Here is a 17,213-nt window from a genome sequence, read left to right as displayed (position 1 = left end):
CTGACATAATGTATAAATAACCACAAAAAGGTGAATTTCAATAATAATAAAAAAAAAAAACATTGTAACTACTCACGGTTCTTGGGACGTGCAACATGGGGCTTAGTTGGCTCAGATGGGTCGCCAGGACCGGCCTTGTTGACAGCCAGGACTCTGAATTCGTACACGTTTCCTTCAATGAGATCTGGTACATGGCCCTTCAGCTGGTCACCATCAACCTTGGCACATTTGTCCCATAGTGGGCTGAAGAGAAAAATGAAGTTAGTGATATATGAGGAAAATTCAATTTTAAAATTTAGCATGTAAACAGCGACATAATATTTTTTATAAAGAGGAAAAGCAAAGCAAAGTAGCTAAGAAGGATATTTTGAAGGAATGGAATATATATATATATATATATATATATATATATATATATATATATATATATACTGAGAGAAATAACGTGACATATCTATAATTTTGAATCTAATAAAAACATGGAAAACGTAGTTCTATAAGGCACTACAAAAATACTCCAAAATACAAAAATGCAATAATTAAAACGTGCCATAAACGACAAAAACTATCATACTAGAAGCAAAATAGCAATATCATGCAAAGTATAAAAAAAATCATATATTCTATTCATCTAATCACATCAATGAAAAAAGTATATCAAGGATTCGACGAGAGAAGAAGAAACATTTCTATTGCAGATGGAATATCGAAAAGAAGAGTGAACCACTGCAGCTACACAGTATAATCGCATCTTACACGGACACAAAATTCAATTCGTGTCAAATTTTCATGCATCATTCCGCTTCTATTATTACAAGACAGATCAAAAACTAGAAGAGATTGGTTTGTCTGAAAGAGAGTTCGTATTGTTCACGTTGTTTAGATAAGATAGATCTCAAGGAGTCTGAAAAAAGCATTGACATATCCATGGAACACGGAGACATGAAATAGAATGTAAGGGATGGAGGGACCAGGCGTATATCAGATCCTCTATTGAGGAAGTCAAAAGAATTTCAAATTTGAGTTTATCATTAAATTCGGGAAATATAACTCAACACACTTTTTTTCTCATTACAAAATCTATTTTTTTTAATATGAACTACCCTCAAAAGATTTTCAAACTTAATTTTGTGACCAAATTCATGAAATATTATATAATACACACTTTTTTCTCTCATTACAGAATCTGATTTTTTTTAATTTGTACTAAATGTTCACATAAAGTTTTCCCTCCATCACTGCTCGAACAGTTCTACAAAACGGAAAGTGAAATATCAGCTAAATGAAGAGACCAAGAAACGACGATTTTTGTGTTAATTTTTACCTCAATCCTTCGGGGTCGATTTTTAACATAATTTCGTATCTGCAAATATCAGGGGGAGAACTGTAAGAATACGCATTTGTAAAACTTTTCTAGACTATATTAGGGAATATACTTCATTCTCCAAGTAAAATATATCTAGAATAAGGAAAATATTCTTTCTTCAAGTAAAAATAATCTAGAATATATTATGGAAAAGGATATTCCTTGTAGAAAGAAATCTAGAATATATTAGGGAAAATATTTCTTAAGTAAAAAATTTGGAATATTTTAAGGAAGACATTCCTTTTCCACGTAAATAATTCTAGAATATATTAGGGAAGAAACTCCATCGTAAAGTGAAAATAATCTAGAATATATTAGGGAAGCTATACCTTCTCCAAGTAAAATAAATCTATCTTAAAAATAAGCATTTTATTTTTCTATAAGTTCTAGAAAAGGTTTCTAAAGGCTGCAAATATTTCAAAAGACTACTCCCGTGTTATCACAAGTATTTAAAGCAACGATGTCATCTATATCATTAGTAAATAAGCATTACAAAGAAACTCTGGCAGATGATAATGGCATAGCAATTCGAACAAAGTTACCAGGGTAAATTTTATCAAAGTTCCTATAGAGGACAATTCTTATCATAGCAATTGGCGGGCTATGTATTAGTCTAGTAAGGCTTATATATATATATATATATATATATATATATATATATATATATATATGTGTGTGTGTGTGTGTGTGTGTGTGTGTGAATATATATATATATATATATATATATATATATATATATATATATATATACATATATATATGTATATATATATGTATATATATATATATATATATTGTGTGTGTATATATATGTACATATATATATAAGTATATATATACGTATATGTATATATATATATATATATATGTATGTATATATGTGTGTGTGTATATGTAATATATATATATATATATATATATATATATATATATATATATATATATGTATATGTATGTTCCAAAAACTAAGCAATAAAGTTGTATATCATAGCTCTGTTACTGTTATTCGTATTGAAATTCCGCTTTCCAAGAAATAAATCAATATCTTCATACTTATTCGCGTACTTTATACATTTTATCAGTGGAACACTAAAAAAAGAAAAATTGCATGTCTGAAGCAAAGGTCTTAAATCCTTAGAGAAAACATCTGGCTGTCGAGGATACTCTGAATGTTTTCAAAAGTAAGATCATAATTGTTTAAATGTTCTATTACCTGGACAAATGAACTTGTGTCGTGTCATACAGAAACTGAGCTGGAATATTATGGACGATCTACAGATTTCTAGTAGATTCCCACTAGTATTGAAAATCAGCAATACCTAAATACGTATATGTATGCATGTATATGTGCAAAAAATACACATTATACGCATATAACTGTTGCACATATGTATGTGTATATATATGTGTATATATATATATATATATATATATATATATATATATATATATATATATATATACATATATATATATATATATATATATATATATATATATATATATATATATATATATATATATATATATATATATATATATATATAAATTATATGTATGTTTTTGGTATACAAGACTATATAGCACGTTATTTATTTAATGTACCTTTACTATCTTCTAGTTTATGAAAGAAGAGTTATATTAGGAAAAATTACTTATCAGTATACGCCTTATGTACCAATACAATCATAATACCATAAACTGAAAACAATAGAATGTAGATAAGATATTTACTACAAAAGATTGAACTTACTTGTATCTGTCCCTCTTCTCAATGATGTATCCCTTGATGGGAGAGCCACCATCGGTTTCTGGTCTCTTCCATTCCAGATCCACAAAATCGCAGTCGAAATCAACGATTTTGACCTCCTTTGGTGGACCAGGTGGATCTAAGGATATCAAGGTTAAAAGAATTACAAGGAAATAGGGGTAAAAGTTCATGAATTATCATAATCATATTGTAGTTATGTCACAGTGACTAAACTGTCACCAAATATATTCAAAGTTTAAAGTTTTACAGGTTATTCATGAATGACAGAGGCAGTGCCCTAGAAACTGACCATGTATACATAGGATCAGCCCCCAAGACCCTATCAACACAAGCTATGATCAAGGAGGGCTAGGCAATTGGTAGCTCACAAGGATGGTCATGTTGCAGACATAGGAAACTATCGAGCTTGAGCATGTCTCGAACCCCAGTCTAGCAGAATACCAGGCAGGGAGGTTTCAAATAGGCTACCACAATAAGAACATAAAATACTTACCAAATGGATTCTTAGCCTCAATGGCTTGCTGTGTAGTAAGAGGATCAGAAACACCGAGACGGTTAACAGCCTTCACGCGGAACTTGTACCTGTGGCCTGGGGTCAAATCGTCTACCTCGAAAGTAGTCTCCTTTCCTGGTGTTTCACCAGCTGGTACCCAACGTCCAGTGGCTTCATCCATCTTCTCCACAATGTAGTGGTCAATGGGGCAGCCACCATCATCAGTTGGTGGGTTCCAGTCGAGCTTGCATCCTTCAGCATACACCTCAGAGACCTTCAGAGGACCCATAGGAGCGCCAGGTTTGTCTGTAATGGGAGTAATCAAAATGAAGTAAGTGATAAATTCACAAGAATTAAGTATTAGGGAAAGATGGTAGTCATTTGATCAGATGGATTAACTAAATATCATTTTTGTCAGCTAAATCCTTTCGTCATCACGATTATCATGAGAAGGAATGAATAGAATATATGTTTAGATGTGCTAAAAACTCACCGAGAATTGTAACCTCAACATCAGCAGAATCTTTGCCATTGCAATTCTCAGCTGTAATGGTGTAAGTACCACTTTCAGCTCTACTGCCACTGGTAACACGAAGCTTGGTGTTGTAATCAGTGTACTTAGCCAAGATGGCACCGCCTGGCTTAATCTCCTTCTTCTTGAGGAACCACTTCTTGTCTGGAACTGGTTCACCAGAGATGTTGACATCAAAGGAGAAGCTCTGGCCTGCCTTGATCTTCACTGGGATGAGGTTAGTGCGATCAATCTTGGGTGGCATATTGCGAGCCTTCACAGTAACAGGTGGTGTGGTGTTGGAAGGCAGACTTGGTCCTGCTGCATTCACCGCTCGCACACGGAACTCATAGGTTTCGTTTTCAATCAAGTCTGGTACCATGCATTCTGTCTTGTTGGCAGGGACTTCACAAGCCTTATCCCATCCACCATACTTGTCTTTCTTCTCAATGATGTATTTCTGGATTGGAGCGCCACCGTCACTCTTGGGTGGATCCCATTTCAAGTCAACCTTGTTCTGGTCATAGTCGGCAACCTTCAGATTTTCAGGCTTGCCTGGTTCCTCTGCAGGATTAAAAATAATACATTAATGTCTGAATATATATTGCCATGTTAGTAGGTCAATTCAAATTCTGATGCATCACTTTTAACATAAACACAAAAAACAAAAGACTTACCGTAAGGATCCTTTGCTAAGACAGGCTCATCAGCATTAAGAGGTTCTGATTCACCCTCAGCATTGACTGCCCTGACACGGAACTGATATTCGTTTCCTGGAGTCAAATTGTTCAGCTCAATGGCTGGCTCTGGTCCAGCTGTACGACCAGCAGGGACCCATAGACCTGTATTAGGATCCATCTTTTCCACTTGGTAATATTCAATAGGGCTACCACCATCGTCCTTTGGACGCCTCCACTTCAACTTGCATCCGGTGCCACGGATATCTGAGGCCTTGATAGGACCTTCAGGAGGCTGAGGCTTGTCGGTCACAGTCACACGAACAGTTACCTGATCTTTACCGGAACTGTTCGTAGCTGTGATAATGTAATCGCCGGTGTCAGCTCTAACCGTTTCACGGATCACCAACTTGGAGTTATAATCAACATTGGTGATATTGCAATGCTTTGAAGATTGCAACTTGCGGTTATCAAAGGTCCAAACAGCTTCTGGTGGAGGTTCACCAGATATATCAACATCATACTTAAGCATGGAACCAGCTGATACTGTGATGTCACGAAGGTTCTTGCGGTCAATCTTTGGTGGAACTAAAAAAGAAAATTATCCTGATGTATTATCTCTTAAATTCCAAATATACAGTTCTTGCTAGAATATGGTAAAAAAGGCAAAGATTTGCTTATAACTAGAAATACATTATATTTTAATCTTCAAAAGAAACCTTATCCCGATTCAGAAATAAATTTTATGATATTCTGCCTAGCTAAGCAAGTTTTGAAGTACCTTCTCAATCACTGAATGATATCAACACTTACCAAATCTGGCTTTAGCTTGAATGGTCTTGCTTGGGTCACCAGGTTCACCAGGACCAGCCTTGTTGACAGCAATGATACGGAACTGGTATTCCATACCCTCAGTAAGGTTAGTGGCAGCTCCCCTTGTTAATGAACTGTTAGTTTCACATGCCTTCTCCCAAAGATTGCTGTGGATGGAAAATGCAATGTTATCATTTATGATAGCTAGATACTTCTCCATTAAAATATTCTCACTTTTATCATGTATTTCAATATAGTATTCTATTAAATTTATTCCAACAGTGACATATAAACCACATATGCTTTGATTGACTAAATGTCTGAGATAAAGTAATTCTGTTACTACTTACGTGTATTTATCCCTCTTTTCAATGATGTAATGAGTGATAGGAGTTCCACCATCTTCCAAAGGCTCACTCCATTCGAGATCGATACGAGTTGCATCCCAGTCAGTGGCCTTGGGAATACCTGGTGGGCCAGGAACTGTGAATGGATCCTTTGCAATGATGGGGCTGATTGTTGCCAAAGGCTCAGATTCACCCTCTTTGTTGAAGGCCTTGACACGGAATTCATACTCATGACCTGGTGTAAGATCTGTTACCTCCATCTCGGGATTAGTACTCTTACCAACTGGAAGCCACAAGCCAACATCAGGGTCGAACTTCTCAACCACGTATCCCTCAACTGGGACACCACCGTCATCCTTGGGTGGGTTCCATTTCAGCTTGCAGCCTTCCTTGTGAATGTCAGATACATCCAGAGGTCCTTCAGGCTTACCAGGCTTGGAGATGACAGTAATGTTGACTTCTGCCTCATCCTTTCCATGGGGATTTGTGGCAATGATTTTATATACTCCAGAGTGCTTCCTCAGTGGATCATCATTGATGTACTTACTGTTGTAAGGAACATTCTTGATGGCAATGATACTAGAGTCTACTACTCTCCTCTTGCCCTGGAACCATTCTACTTCTGGTGGTGGTTCACCAATGATCTTGACATCAATTAGGATTGGCTCACCTTCGCGGACAGTTATGTCCCTTAATGACTTGCGGTCAATCTTGGGTGGTACTGTGAAATAGAGATAATATAAAAATCATTTAAAAGAATTATAGAATTACCAGTAACTGTATTATACTTACAACTCTTACTTTAGCAAAAGTAAAAAATAGCACAAGTAAAAGGAAAATCAAACTATTATACTTACAACTCTTACTTATAAAGCAAAATTCAAACATGGCACACGTAAAAGGAAAATCATTACTTACATTTCCTAGGTTTGCAGGTAACTGGCTTGCTGTGAGGAGATGGCTCAGATGGTCCAGCCTCATTCACAGCACGAACACGGAATTCGTAAGTTTCACCTTCATCGAGATCATTGACCCTGCCCTTAGGAATATCCCCTTTGACTTCTGCAGCCTTGATCCACTTTCCAGAAAGTTCGTCGCGTTTTTCAATGACGTAGCCTGTGATAGGAGACCCGTTGTCCCTGAGTGGCTTGTCCCACTTGAGTTCAACGAAGTCTTTGTCCCAGTCAGTGGGCTCAGGCTTGCCTGGAGGATCTGGAGGATCGAATGGATTCTTGGCCACGATTGTATCAAGCCCCTCAAGGGGTTCGGATTCACCCTCGCTGTTAATTGCTGATACGCGGAACTTGTACTCGTGATTAGGTTCCAAGTTCTCAACCTCCATTGTTGGTTCACGACATCTACCAACTGGTACCCATCGGCCATTTTCTGGGTCCATCTTTTCAACAATGTATTGCTCAATAGGAGCACCACCATCATCAAGGGGTTCCTTCCAGCGAAGAGTGCAACCTTCCTTGTGAATATCAGACACTTTCAGGGGGCCTTCAGGTTTGCCTGGCTTGTCTGTTGAAGAGGAATAAGATACATATTATTCTGATATCAAAATCCCTTTCTAGACTTCACATATCTTTTTGTAAACCGTTTACCAAATCTTGCAAATGTTAGGTGAACATATCTTAAAATCTAGTAAAATCTAACATTAGATGAAAAGTTTCCAGCTGTATATAAAGAGGGAGGTCTCCTAAATACTTACCTAAGACTGTAACTTCAATGGTATGCTCATCATGACCAGCCGAGTTGTCAGCCTTGATGACATAGGTGCCATTATGAGCTCTTGTGCAGTTGGCAATAACAAGCTTGGAGCGATGGTCTTCCTCATCAATTTTGATGCCATCTTTATCGTGCTCTTGGCGGGCCTTGTTGATGAACCAAGACTTCTTTGGAACAGGTTCACCAGTGACTCTAGCATCAAGCTTGATCATCTGACCAGCCCGAACCTTCAGATCTTCCAGGTTGGAGCGGTCAATCACAGGTGGTACTGAAAGGAGGAATTGGTAGTGGATTATTTACACTGAGTTACATTTGAAAAGTTCTGAGAATAGTATTAAAAGGATTTTGCCAATTATTTTATCCAAAGATATCTATATGAAATTTTAGTAGCTTCATACAATATAACTATATCCAATGCTATGTGAATCATAAGAATTAATCAGTAATTTTGAAACGGCTTTCAGTACTAAACAAAAACGTTTCCGTATCACTTACAGAACTTAGCCTTGGCAGTGAAGTTGTCAGATGGATCAGAAGGCTTGCTCTGACCTGCCTTGTTCACAGCCTTTACACGGAACTGGTAGGTCTGACCTTCAGTCAGATCGTTCACCTTTCCTTCAGGCTTGTCACTCTTAGTGTCACAGTGCTTGACCCACTTGCTGGAGAATGCATCCTTCCGCTCGATGATGTAGTGAGAGATAGGTGCACCGCCATCACTGTCAGGAGTTTTCCACTTCAGTTCAGCCCAAGTTCTGTCAAAGTCCTTGACCTCAGGCTTTCCAGGCTTACTTGGGGGGTCTGAAAAGGTAGTAAATAACAAGGTTTATTAAGATCGGACATTAAGTAGAACAACATATGTAACATTAGTGAAAGCCATGTTAAGTTTATCTGTTATAAAATGCATAAGCTTCTTTAGAGAACTGCTAAACTGATCGAATTGTTCCTGTCATTAATGATAATGAAAATATCTTTAGTTGTGATTGTAGCAGTATGTGTTATAATAATACTATGAATAATAATAGTAAATATAACAATGATAATAGTCATTACCATCAAAATGTTCCAAATGCAAAGCAATTCTAATAATTTCCAGGAGGAAGTCTCTTTATTCAGCAAACCGAAAATGAACTGAATTTCGTACTATACAGCAGTTAGAATAACAGTGAATCAATATATTCTAGCTGTTTGATTCTCAATCCACTTACCGAAAGGATTCTTAGCCTTGGTGGGATTGTCAGTCTCGAGAGGCTCAGACTCGCCCTCAGAGTTAACAGCCTTGACTCGGAACATGTAATCCTTTCCTTCCATCAAGCCTGGTACCTCAGCGTCAGGAGTCTATTGCAGTAAAAAAAAACCATTCCAGATTGAAAACATCGACTTTTTCTAGGGAAGCCGGGTATCATTTGATTTTGTTCTACGTTGCGATGGTATAATATCAAGTGAATATATTCTGTCATGTTATATTTTTAGATTAAATAGTCTGTGGATATTCAAATACTATCTATTCTGAGATACAACTTATTCAACTAAGATCATATATGAAGGTAAACATTCAGTACTTTCATTAATTATAACTTGTCTAAAATTGAATTAGAGATAATCTTTTTATACTGCTAATCAGTAGACTTTAAAGCTACTTGTTCAAAGTTCAGGTTTATTGTACTCACCTTGGATTCGAGCACAGGTACCCATCGTCCTGTGTCGACATCCATCTTCTCAACAACGTAGTGATCAATGGGTTCACCACCATCATCCTCTGGAGGTTCCCACTTCAGTTTCACTGAGTCAGCAGTCACGTCAGATACCTTCAGTGGACCCTTAGGCTTTCCTGGTTTTCCTGTGGATGGGGAAAAGAACTGGTTATAGTGGCCTCAAGCTAGAAAGCGTTGTCGAAAACATATCCAAGATTGTAAGTATGAATTTGTTGAAAACATAAGGTTGTAAGTATAACTTCTTTTATTATGAGTCATGCACTATCTGGTGAAAGCCAGGACAGTCTTTTTTATTGAAATTTATCAAAATCTATGGATGGAGGTTCAAAGAGCCTTCTCAAGTCTCATTATCATTAAAGCTTAATTACATCTGGATATGCTTGTAAATGCTTTCACTATAAATTGTGATATCTTGATGTAAAGAAATTGACCTGGTTCACTATTTAATGCAAACATTTATTGTGCGTCAAATGAGAATAAAGAAAAATTACTAGTTACTTTATGGAGAAAAAATCTTAAACTTACCAATGACAATGAGCTCAAGCTCAGCCTCGTCCTTGCCAGAGTCATTGACCGCAGTGATCTTGTAGATGCCAGTATCAGCGCGAACAGCCTTCTTCAAGTTCATGATCGAGAGGTGTTCCTCGCTGGATAGAGTCATGCGGTTATTGCTGATAGGTTGGTCCTTGTAGGTCCATGTCACCTTAGGATCTGGCTCACCGGCAACCTTCACCTCGTTGTTGAAAGTGATGCCCGACCGGATGGTCTTACGGCCGAGATTCTTGCGGTCGATGTGAGGAGCCACTGTATATGGGGGAAGGTAGAGACATTGTTAGCTAGTTTACTATTATAGAAAGATTGGAGAGAAAAGAGCAAACTAGTAACTCTTTTATTTCAACAGATAGCGAGTTTATATACAACATGTTCAGGACAAGAAGGTCATAAAATTTCAAGTAAAATAATTCCTGATAAGACAGGCTTGAATAGGTTCTGTTAACAGTGAGGTGTAGAGCGAGATAACAATAAAAAGAATATACCGTCACAGTGTATGAGCGTGTGAGAAACATGTGCGGTACAACATACTGTAACTGAACAAACTGGGAGTTCCTTTACATACTGTGACTTTTTTATTTATACATTTGTCCATCATTATAAGAGTGCACTAACTGAATACTGATGCAAGCTAAGTAAGAGAGAATACTTACAGAATCTTGGTTTACAAGTGACAGTATCTGAAGGATCAGATGGTTCTGATGGGCCAGCCTTGTTTTCAGCAATGACTCTGAACTGGTACTCGTGTTCTGGAGTGACATCCGTGATACGAGTCTTCAGCTTATCACCAGTGCATGAACCGCAAGGTGTCCAGCCACGACTTGCCTATAGGGAAAAATATAGACAGAATCCAATTAGGGAAACGAGACTTGCCTGTAGAAAGAAGACAGTATATAGCTAGGGAAACTAGTAATGTTATTTCATACTATAATAGCCTTGGTTTTGGTTATCCTGGTTTCTAATGTTATATATATGAATTCATTCATCCTTTCTATCATTTTCTTTCCACTTACCATGTCCCTCTTTTCAATGATGTATTTAGTGATAGGAGCGCCACCATCGTCCTTAGGTTTGGTCCATTCCAGCTCGACAAAGTCCCTATCCCAGTTGGTGGGCTTAGGTTTACCTGGCTTGCTTGGAGGATCTGTCAATGAAGATTTCGAAATATATATAATTCTTTCATATAATTTTATAAATGGGTACTATAACACCTAATCCAAAAATATATAATACTCAGTTTTGTATAGGATTCTCGTTATATTGCACGAACAACTGTAGAATTATACTAGAACTTTGTTTTATTGATTCCACATATAACTGGCCTTAGGCTGCAATCCAAAGAAGTTACCATAACAGGCTTACCAAATGGATTCTTTGCAATGATAGCTTGATCAGCCTCCAGGGGTTCAGATTCACCCTCAGGGTTGACAGCCTTCACCCTGAACTTGTACTTCTTGCCCTCTTGAAGACCTGTGACGTCATACTCTGGAATCTTCGACTCGCCACAGGGCATCCATTGGCCAGTGACTGGGTCCAGCTTTTCGATCTGCGGGAAGGGAGATCCATTTACTCAGTTTCGATACAAAAAGAATTTCTGAGGTTTGAAATAAATGAGGAAAAGATGGAATTACCATCTAGAAAGGACTCAAGGACTCAGATGGTCTAGACATGTAAAGAAACTATGAAATAATTGAGAAGTAATACTGGAGGACTTTTTATTGCACTTGAAATGCATGAAATTTGTCATGCAATATATGAATTACGAGGAAAAATTTGATAATCTATAATTTGGATTAAATGGACTCAGATGGTCTAGACATGTAGAGAAAATACAAATCAAATAAAAAGTAATATTGAAGGATTGTTTACAACCATTGAAATGCATGTTATTTTTCCTGTAATGTATGAAATACGAAGAATAATATAACAAACATACTCTGGATTAAAGGACATAAAAAATGACAACAGTTTTCTCACCTCATAGTGGTCAACAGGTACACCGCCATCATCCTCTGGTTTCTTCCACTTGAGTTTACAGCCATTGGCCTTGACGTCTGATACCTCCAATGGTCCCATTGGTTTGGTTGGGGGTCCTGTGAAAAGGTAGAAGTAATAGGAGAGGAGAAACAGAACAGATTGGCCAGATGATTCAATGGGAAAGAAACTACGAAACAATTGAGAAGTAATACTGAAGGATTGTTTACTACACTTGAACTGCATGAAATTTGTCATACAATATAGGAAATACAAGGTATGATGGGATAATCTTACTTTGGATTAAATGGACTCAGGTGGTCTAGACTTGTAGAGAAAACATAAACCAAAGGAAAAAATAATATTGAAGTATTGTTTATAACCCTTGAAATGCATGAAATAATAATAAGAACATCAATGAAAATAAGAAAAGAATTGAATATATAAAGTACAAAAGGTAAATGAATCAACAGAAATTACTGTTTATAATCTTCAACACCTAAAAACACCTGCCTCGTCAAGAAAGAATCTTACTACAATGATTTTATCATAAGAAAACGTGTAAATTCTATTAAAATGATTGACTTGAAAATTACTGAAATATAGCAGATACAGAGGGAACATGGAAAATGTACAAAGCAAAAAAGCTGAATTAAAAGATACAAAGGAAGGAGAGAAAATGAAAATAGGATTCACATACCAAGCACAGTAAGATTGATCTGGACTGAGTCCTCTCCGTGCTTGTTCTTGGCTGTAAGGATGTATTTGCCAGTCATTTTCCTCTGGGCCTTCATGATGAGGATCTTGGTGTTGTTGCCCGAGGCGTCGACCCTCATCTGGTCCTTGGTGACGAGTTCCTGTTCAGGGAAATTGAGTAGGGGCTGTTTTTTGGGGGGAAAATGGCCATAACAGTGGGAGGAGGAGGAGGAGGGGCAGGAGGAGGAGGGAAGAGGAGGAGCAGGAGGAGCAGGAGGAGAAAGTGTACCATCCAATTCAGGTCAGTGCCACCATCATTGTTCCATTGACGTTCGAAGGGCACCAATGGTGTAAAGAGGAGGAGGAGAAGAAGGAGGAGGAAGAGGAGGAGGAGGAGGAGGAAGAGGAGGAGGAGGAGGAGGAGGAACGAAGTGTCCCATCCAATTCAGGTTAGTGCCACCATCATTGTTCCATTGACGTTCGTAGGGCACCAATGGTGTAAAGAGGCCCCCAAGGGACAACGCCAAGATGGTGTGGAGTTGTTTGGAGATGCCCCGACGGGGATTTTTTATTTCCAGATGCCAGCATCAGCAAAACGGGATGATACGAGCGATGGGAGATGGCCAACCAGCATCATCATCATCATCATCATCATCATCATCATCATCATCGCCATCATCACCATACGATTGTTTTCAGGAACATTTTCATTGTTTACATTTTGTATGTGAAGTGGTGAGTTTATTTATTTCATTTTTTTTGTTGTTGTTGTGGAGGATTTGTTTCGTTTTTTTTAAGACGAGGAAAGAAAAAAAAAGGAAAAGAAAAAAGAAAACATGCGTTACTATGATTACTGTCATTGCATAAAATATCTACTCGTTCACTAGCGAAGAGAAAGTCAGCTTTCATTTGTAAATTGGGGAAATTAATAATATATTTTAGAAAGAAATAAAGAGATAAACATTAGATTTTGAGATACAGGGATGCACATTTCAAGTACATGATGAATGTGACGCCAACCGTGAGTAAGAGTTATAGTATTATCGGTTATCAATATGATTTCATATCAATACCTGTTGAAGAAAGGTGTTATTAGATAACAGGGGAACCATTATATGCCAGAAAGGTGTTATTAGATAACAGTGAACCATTAAATTCTGGCATTTGATACTGAGGAAACAGAAGAACAGGTTATGATATTTAGGTAAAGATAAATATAGAGATAAAAAGATTAGAAAAATAAAGGATTGATATAAGAAATTGATAAAAATTATTAGAAAATAAAGAATTGAGAAAAATTTGATGAAATAGATTAGAAAAATAAGTGATTGAGATAAGAAGAAATTGATTAAAGATAGAAAAATAAGTGAATGAGAAAATAAAAAATTGATTGAAAAATTTGAAAAATAAAGAATTGAGATAATAAATTAATAAAAAATAGAAAAAAGGGATTAGGATAATAAGAAATTGAAAAAAAAGAAATATAAGGGATTGAGAAAATAAGAAATTAATGAAAATAGAAAAATAAGGGATTGATGTAATAAGAAATGGATAGAAAAAATAATTATAAGGGATTGAGAAAATATGAGATATATAATTAGAAGCAGATTTACTTAAGCTAAGGAAGATATACTATAGACATATATAAGAGAGATAAAGAACAGAAGTAAGAAAGAGGATAAAGGGAATACATACAAGGGTAAGTACTAAGTTAACATATTATGAACATAGAAACATCGAACAAAAAGTTAATGTGGATATATATAGAGCCGACTTCCTATTACGCCGATGAGATAGAAAAGTAGATCTTCAGTGCTAACAGGGACCATACGAAAACGAAAATGAAGCACTAAAGTCGCCGCAAAGATTCCTGGCAAAATAAGCCCCACCCACTGATGACGTCATGGCCAATCACATTGTCTCACACGTTAGCGGCGGTTACAATGCATCCCCTTATAAATTTTGAATTATACTATCTTATAATCACTTTCATAGGATGTGTTGTGACCGCTTTTAACTCGGGGAGACAACACGATAGGCTTTGTCATCATTGGGGGTGGGGCTTATGATTGGCTATGACATCATCGGGGGTGTGGCTTATTTTGCCCGGAATCTCCGCGGCAACTATAAAGAATAAGCAACAGAAACTACGCGAGAAAAAAAAGATATTTGATTGATTAATGTTTGAGTTTACTGGCATCCTGATATAAAACTCAAAATCAATCAATCAGTCTCTTTTCTCTTGTAGTCTCTTCAAGTGAATCACTAAGGAACACACATTAGATACTACAAGAGAAAAGAGAGATTGACTGATTAATTTTTGAGTTTTCTGGCATCCTGAAATTAAACTCAAAATTAACCAACCAATCTTTCTCTTGTAGTTTCTTCTTCTTGTTCCTTAGTATGGACATACAATTCCCTGATGGAAATAATAACAATATGATGCTAATGAACATCTATTAAAAAAGGGTCCCTGTCAGCAACTGTGACGTCACGGCTCCCACCAAGACTGGACCGCCAGCCTCCATCAGATCTGTGCTGGGTTAGTGGGAATGAAATGAGAAATGAAGCAGAGGAGACGTTGATTTCTCTGCTGTTCTCTCACCATGCAGAAAGGGATCTACGGCCTCCCAGTGGCAAAGATACCATGCTTTTGCTGTTCGTTCCGACATGTTTTCTACGATAATTTTAAATTTATCATGATTTTTGTGTTCTAACTTCCAAATTAGGGTTATATATACTTGGAGATTTGGATTTTATATAAATATTTTCTTTTCAAATTTTTTTTCTTTCAAGTTTCTGTTCTCTGGTAGTTGGTTGAAAGACAAACAATCTTAAATTGAGGGTTATATATTCTAGATATTGATTTTCATTCTTGTTCTTTTAAATTTGTTTTTCATTCAAGTTGCGTTCTCTGGTAATTGCTTGGAAGAGAGGTAGATGTTTATGCTATTCAATAATTATTAAAAGAATCAAATACTTCTTCATGCATCATGAATTATTTCTTTGATGATAAATAACAAATGTTTAAAATATTTTGATGACTCTTTTTATGGTGTATGGATTCCATGTCGAGAATATATGAATTATTCTAAAATCTATATTTTCAAATATTTATTAATCAATTTTACTATCTTTACTCAAGCAAGCTTCGACAAACTACTTCCAATAAAAATCATGATAGATTTAAATATAACTAGAAATAAAATCATTGTAAAAGAAAGAGAGACAATCAGATGACATACATTTCATTTGCACTGATGAAGAACCTCTCTCTCAAATACAGAATACACCTGCCAGACATTTTTTATCTGTGAATTCTTATGTATTCTTCAATTCATCAGTTGCAAACGCATGGATGTTATGCTCATGTCTACCTTTTAGGGAAAGGGGGCAAAGATACAATTGGAACAACCAAATGCATATAAGGTAAATGCATTTTGTAATATCAATACCCATTTGATAATATAGTATCATTTTGTTAGTTTAAAGAATCTTTGAGTTATACCAAAATATTTCTTTCTACTTTACACTTTATATTAGGTGTCACAGTATTACAGAGTGATAAAAATATTTATCATTAATAAACAAAGTTACCATCTCATTGATGTCTATAAGTAGTGGACTATCTTGACCATAAATATTAGCCTTATTTGACCAGGCATCAATCAATCTTCATATAAATATGAGCTTTATTCAATATTTATGGTCAAGATAATCTAAGTACAAAAACACCAAGTAAATAGATAATTAATTCAATAAAGGAATAATTGAATAAATGAGAACGTAAAAAAATAAGTAAATAATATTTGCAAGTTTTCTTATTTAGATTTTTTATGACAGATGTCAAATAAATCCTATGCACCAAGATAGCAATCCGTATTTTAGCATATCAGTTTATCTTAATTTCAAAATATCAATAGATCTAGTTCACATCAGAATTTTCAATTCATTACCATCTGTGTACATAGGATAACATATTATCATCATACCCACAAGGGGATGCTTTAGTAATTCATGTAAAAAATGCATACATATGATTTAATAAATTGAATAAATTTCGCCATTAATTAGAGGCAGCATTCAAAAAGAAAAGTACCTTTCATTATTACATCATTTTCACCACAGTCACTAGTAATGACTGAAGTGGAAATGCCTACTTTGGTTAATTCTCCACTTGGGATACCACTGACAATATCCTGTCAGCAATGTAGAATGTGCAGGTTATTTTCAACTACATTCATGTGAGGCACAGTCTACAATATGAGGATCATACGAAATCCTACTTGCCAACCAAAGATACATTAATCAATGATACTAACTTTCTTGAATGTGCAACTGTCACTTACACTTCCTTGCTAAGATGCTTGGTTGCAGGTTAGGTTCAGAAAGAAAACGAGGTGATGCATGCTGGTAGTTTGAGATGCCTACAGAACATTGACCATTTTTGGTAACAAATAGAATCTAATGGTGATGTCTTTCTGAAGAATGTATTTCTGAAGGTTAAATGAATTTGCTTATTAAGTTTTTCAATGTTTTTTACAGTGAAAACCTTGACCAAAGGAACTTCTGA

General features: G+C 36.1%; 1 protein-coding gene across 1 annotated transcript in view; it reads right to left on the bottom strand.

Annotated features, from left to right (window-relative positions):
- Window positions 1-17,213, bottom strand: part of LOC137629783 (twitchin-like) — a 224,471-nt gene that overhangs the window by 40,194 nt on the left and 167,064 nt on the right. The window contains 18 exon segments of the mRNA XM_068361418.1: window positions 77-243; window positions 3,120-3,255; window positions 3,631-3,936; window positions 4,124-4,705; window positions 4,819-5,406; window positions 5,632-5,798; window positions 5,982-6,699; window positions 6,897-7,499; window positions 7,690-7,974; window positions 8,202-8,504; window positions 8,912-9,041; window positions 9,374-9,543; window positions 9,944-10,222; window positions 10,624-10,795; window positions 10,984-11,114; window positions 11,333-11,516; window positions 11,948-12,063; window positions 12,645-12,825. Coding sequence (XP_068217519.1) covers window positions 77-243; window positions 3,120-3,255; window positions 3,631-3,936; window positions 4,124-4,705; window positions 4,819-5,406; window positions 5,632-5,798; window positions 5,982-6,699; window positions 6,897-7,499; window positions 7,690-7,974; window positions 8,202-8,504; window positions 8,912-9,041; window positions 9,374-9,543; window positions 9,944-10,222; window positions 10,624-10,795; window positions 10,984-11,114; window positions 11,333-11,516; window positions 11,948-12,063; window positions 12,645-12,825 — 5,218 coding nt within the window.

Source organism: Palaemon carinicauda, chromosome 37 (assembly GCF_036898095.1).
Source record: "Palaemon carinicauda isolate YSFRI2023 chromosome 37, ASM3689809v2, whole genome shotgun sequence".
Taxonomy (NCBI): domain Eukaryota; kingdom Metazoa; phylum Arthropoda; class Malacostraca; order Decapoda; family Palaemonidae; genus Palaemon; species Palaemon carinicauda.
Note: the sequence above shows the minus strand (reverse complement) of the source record. Positions and strands in the feature narration are given on the sequence as shown.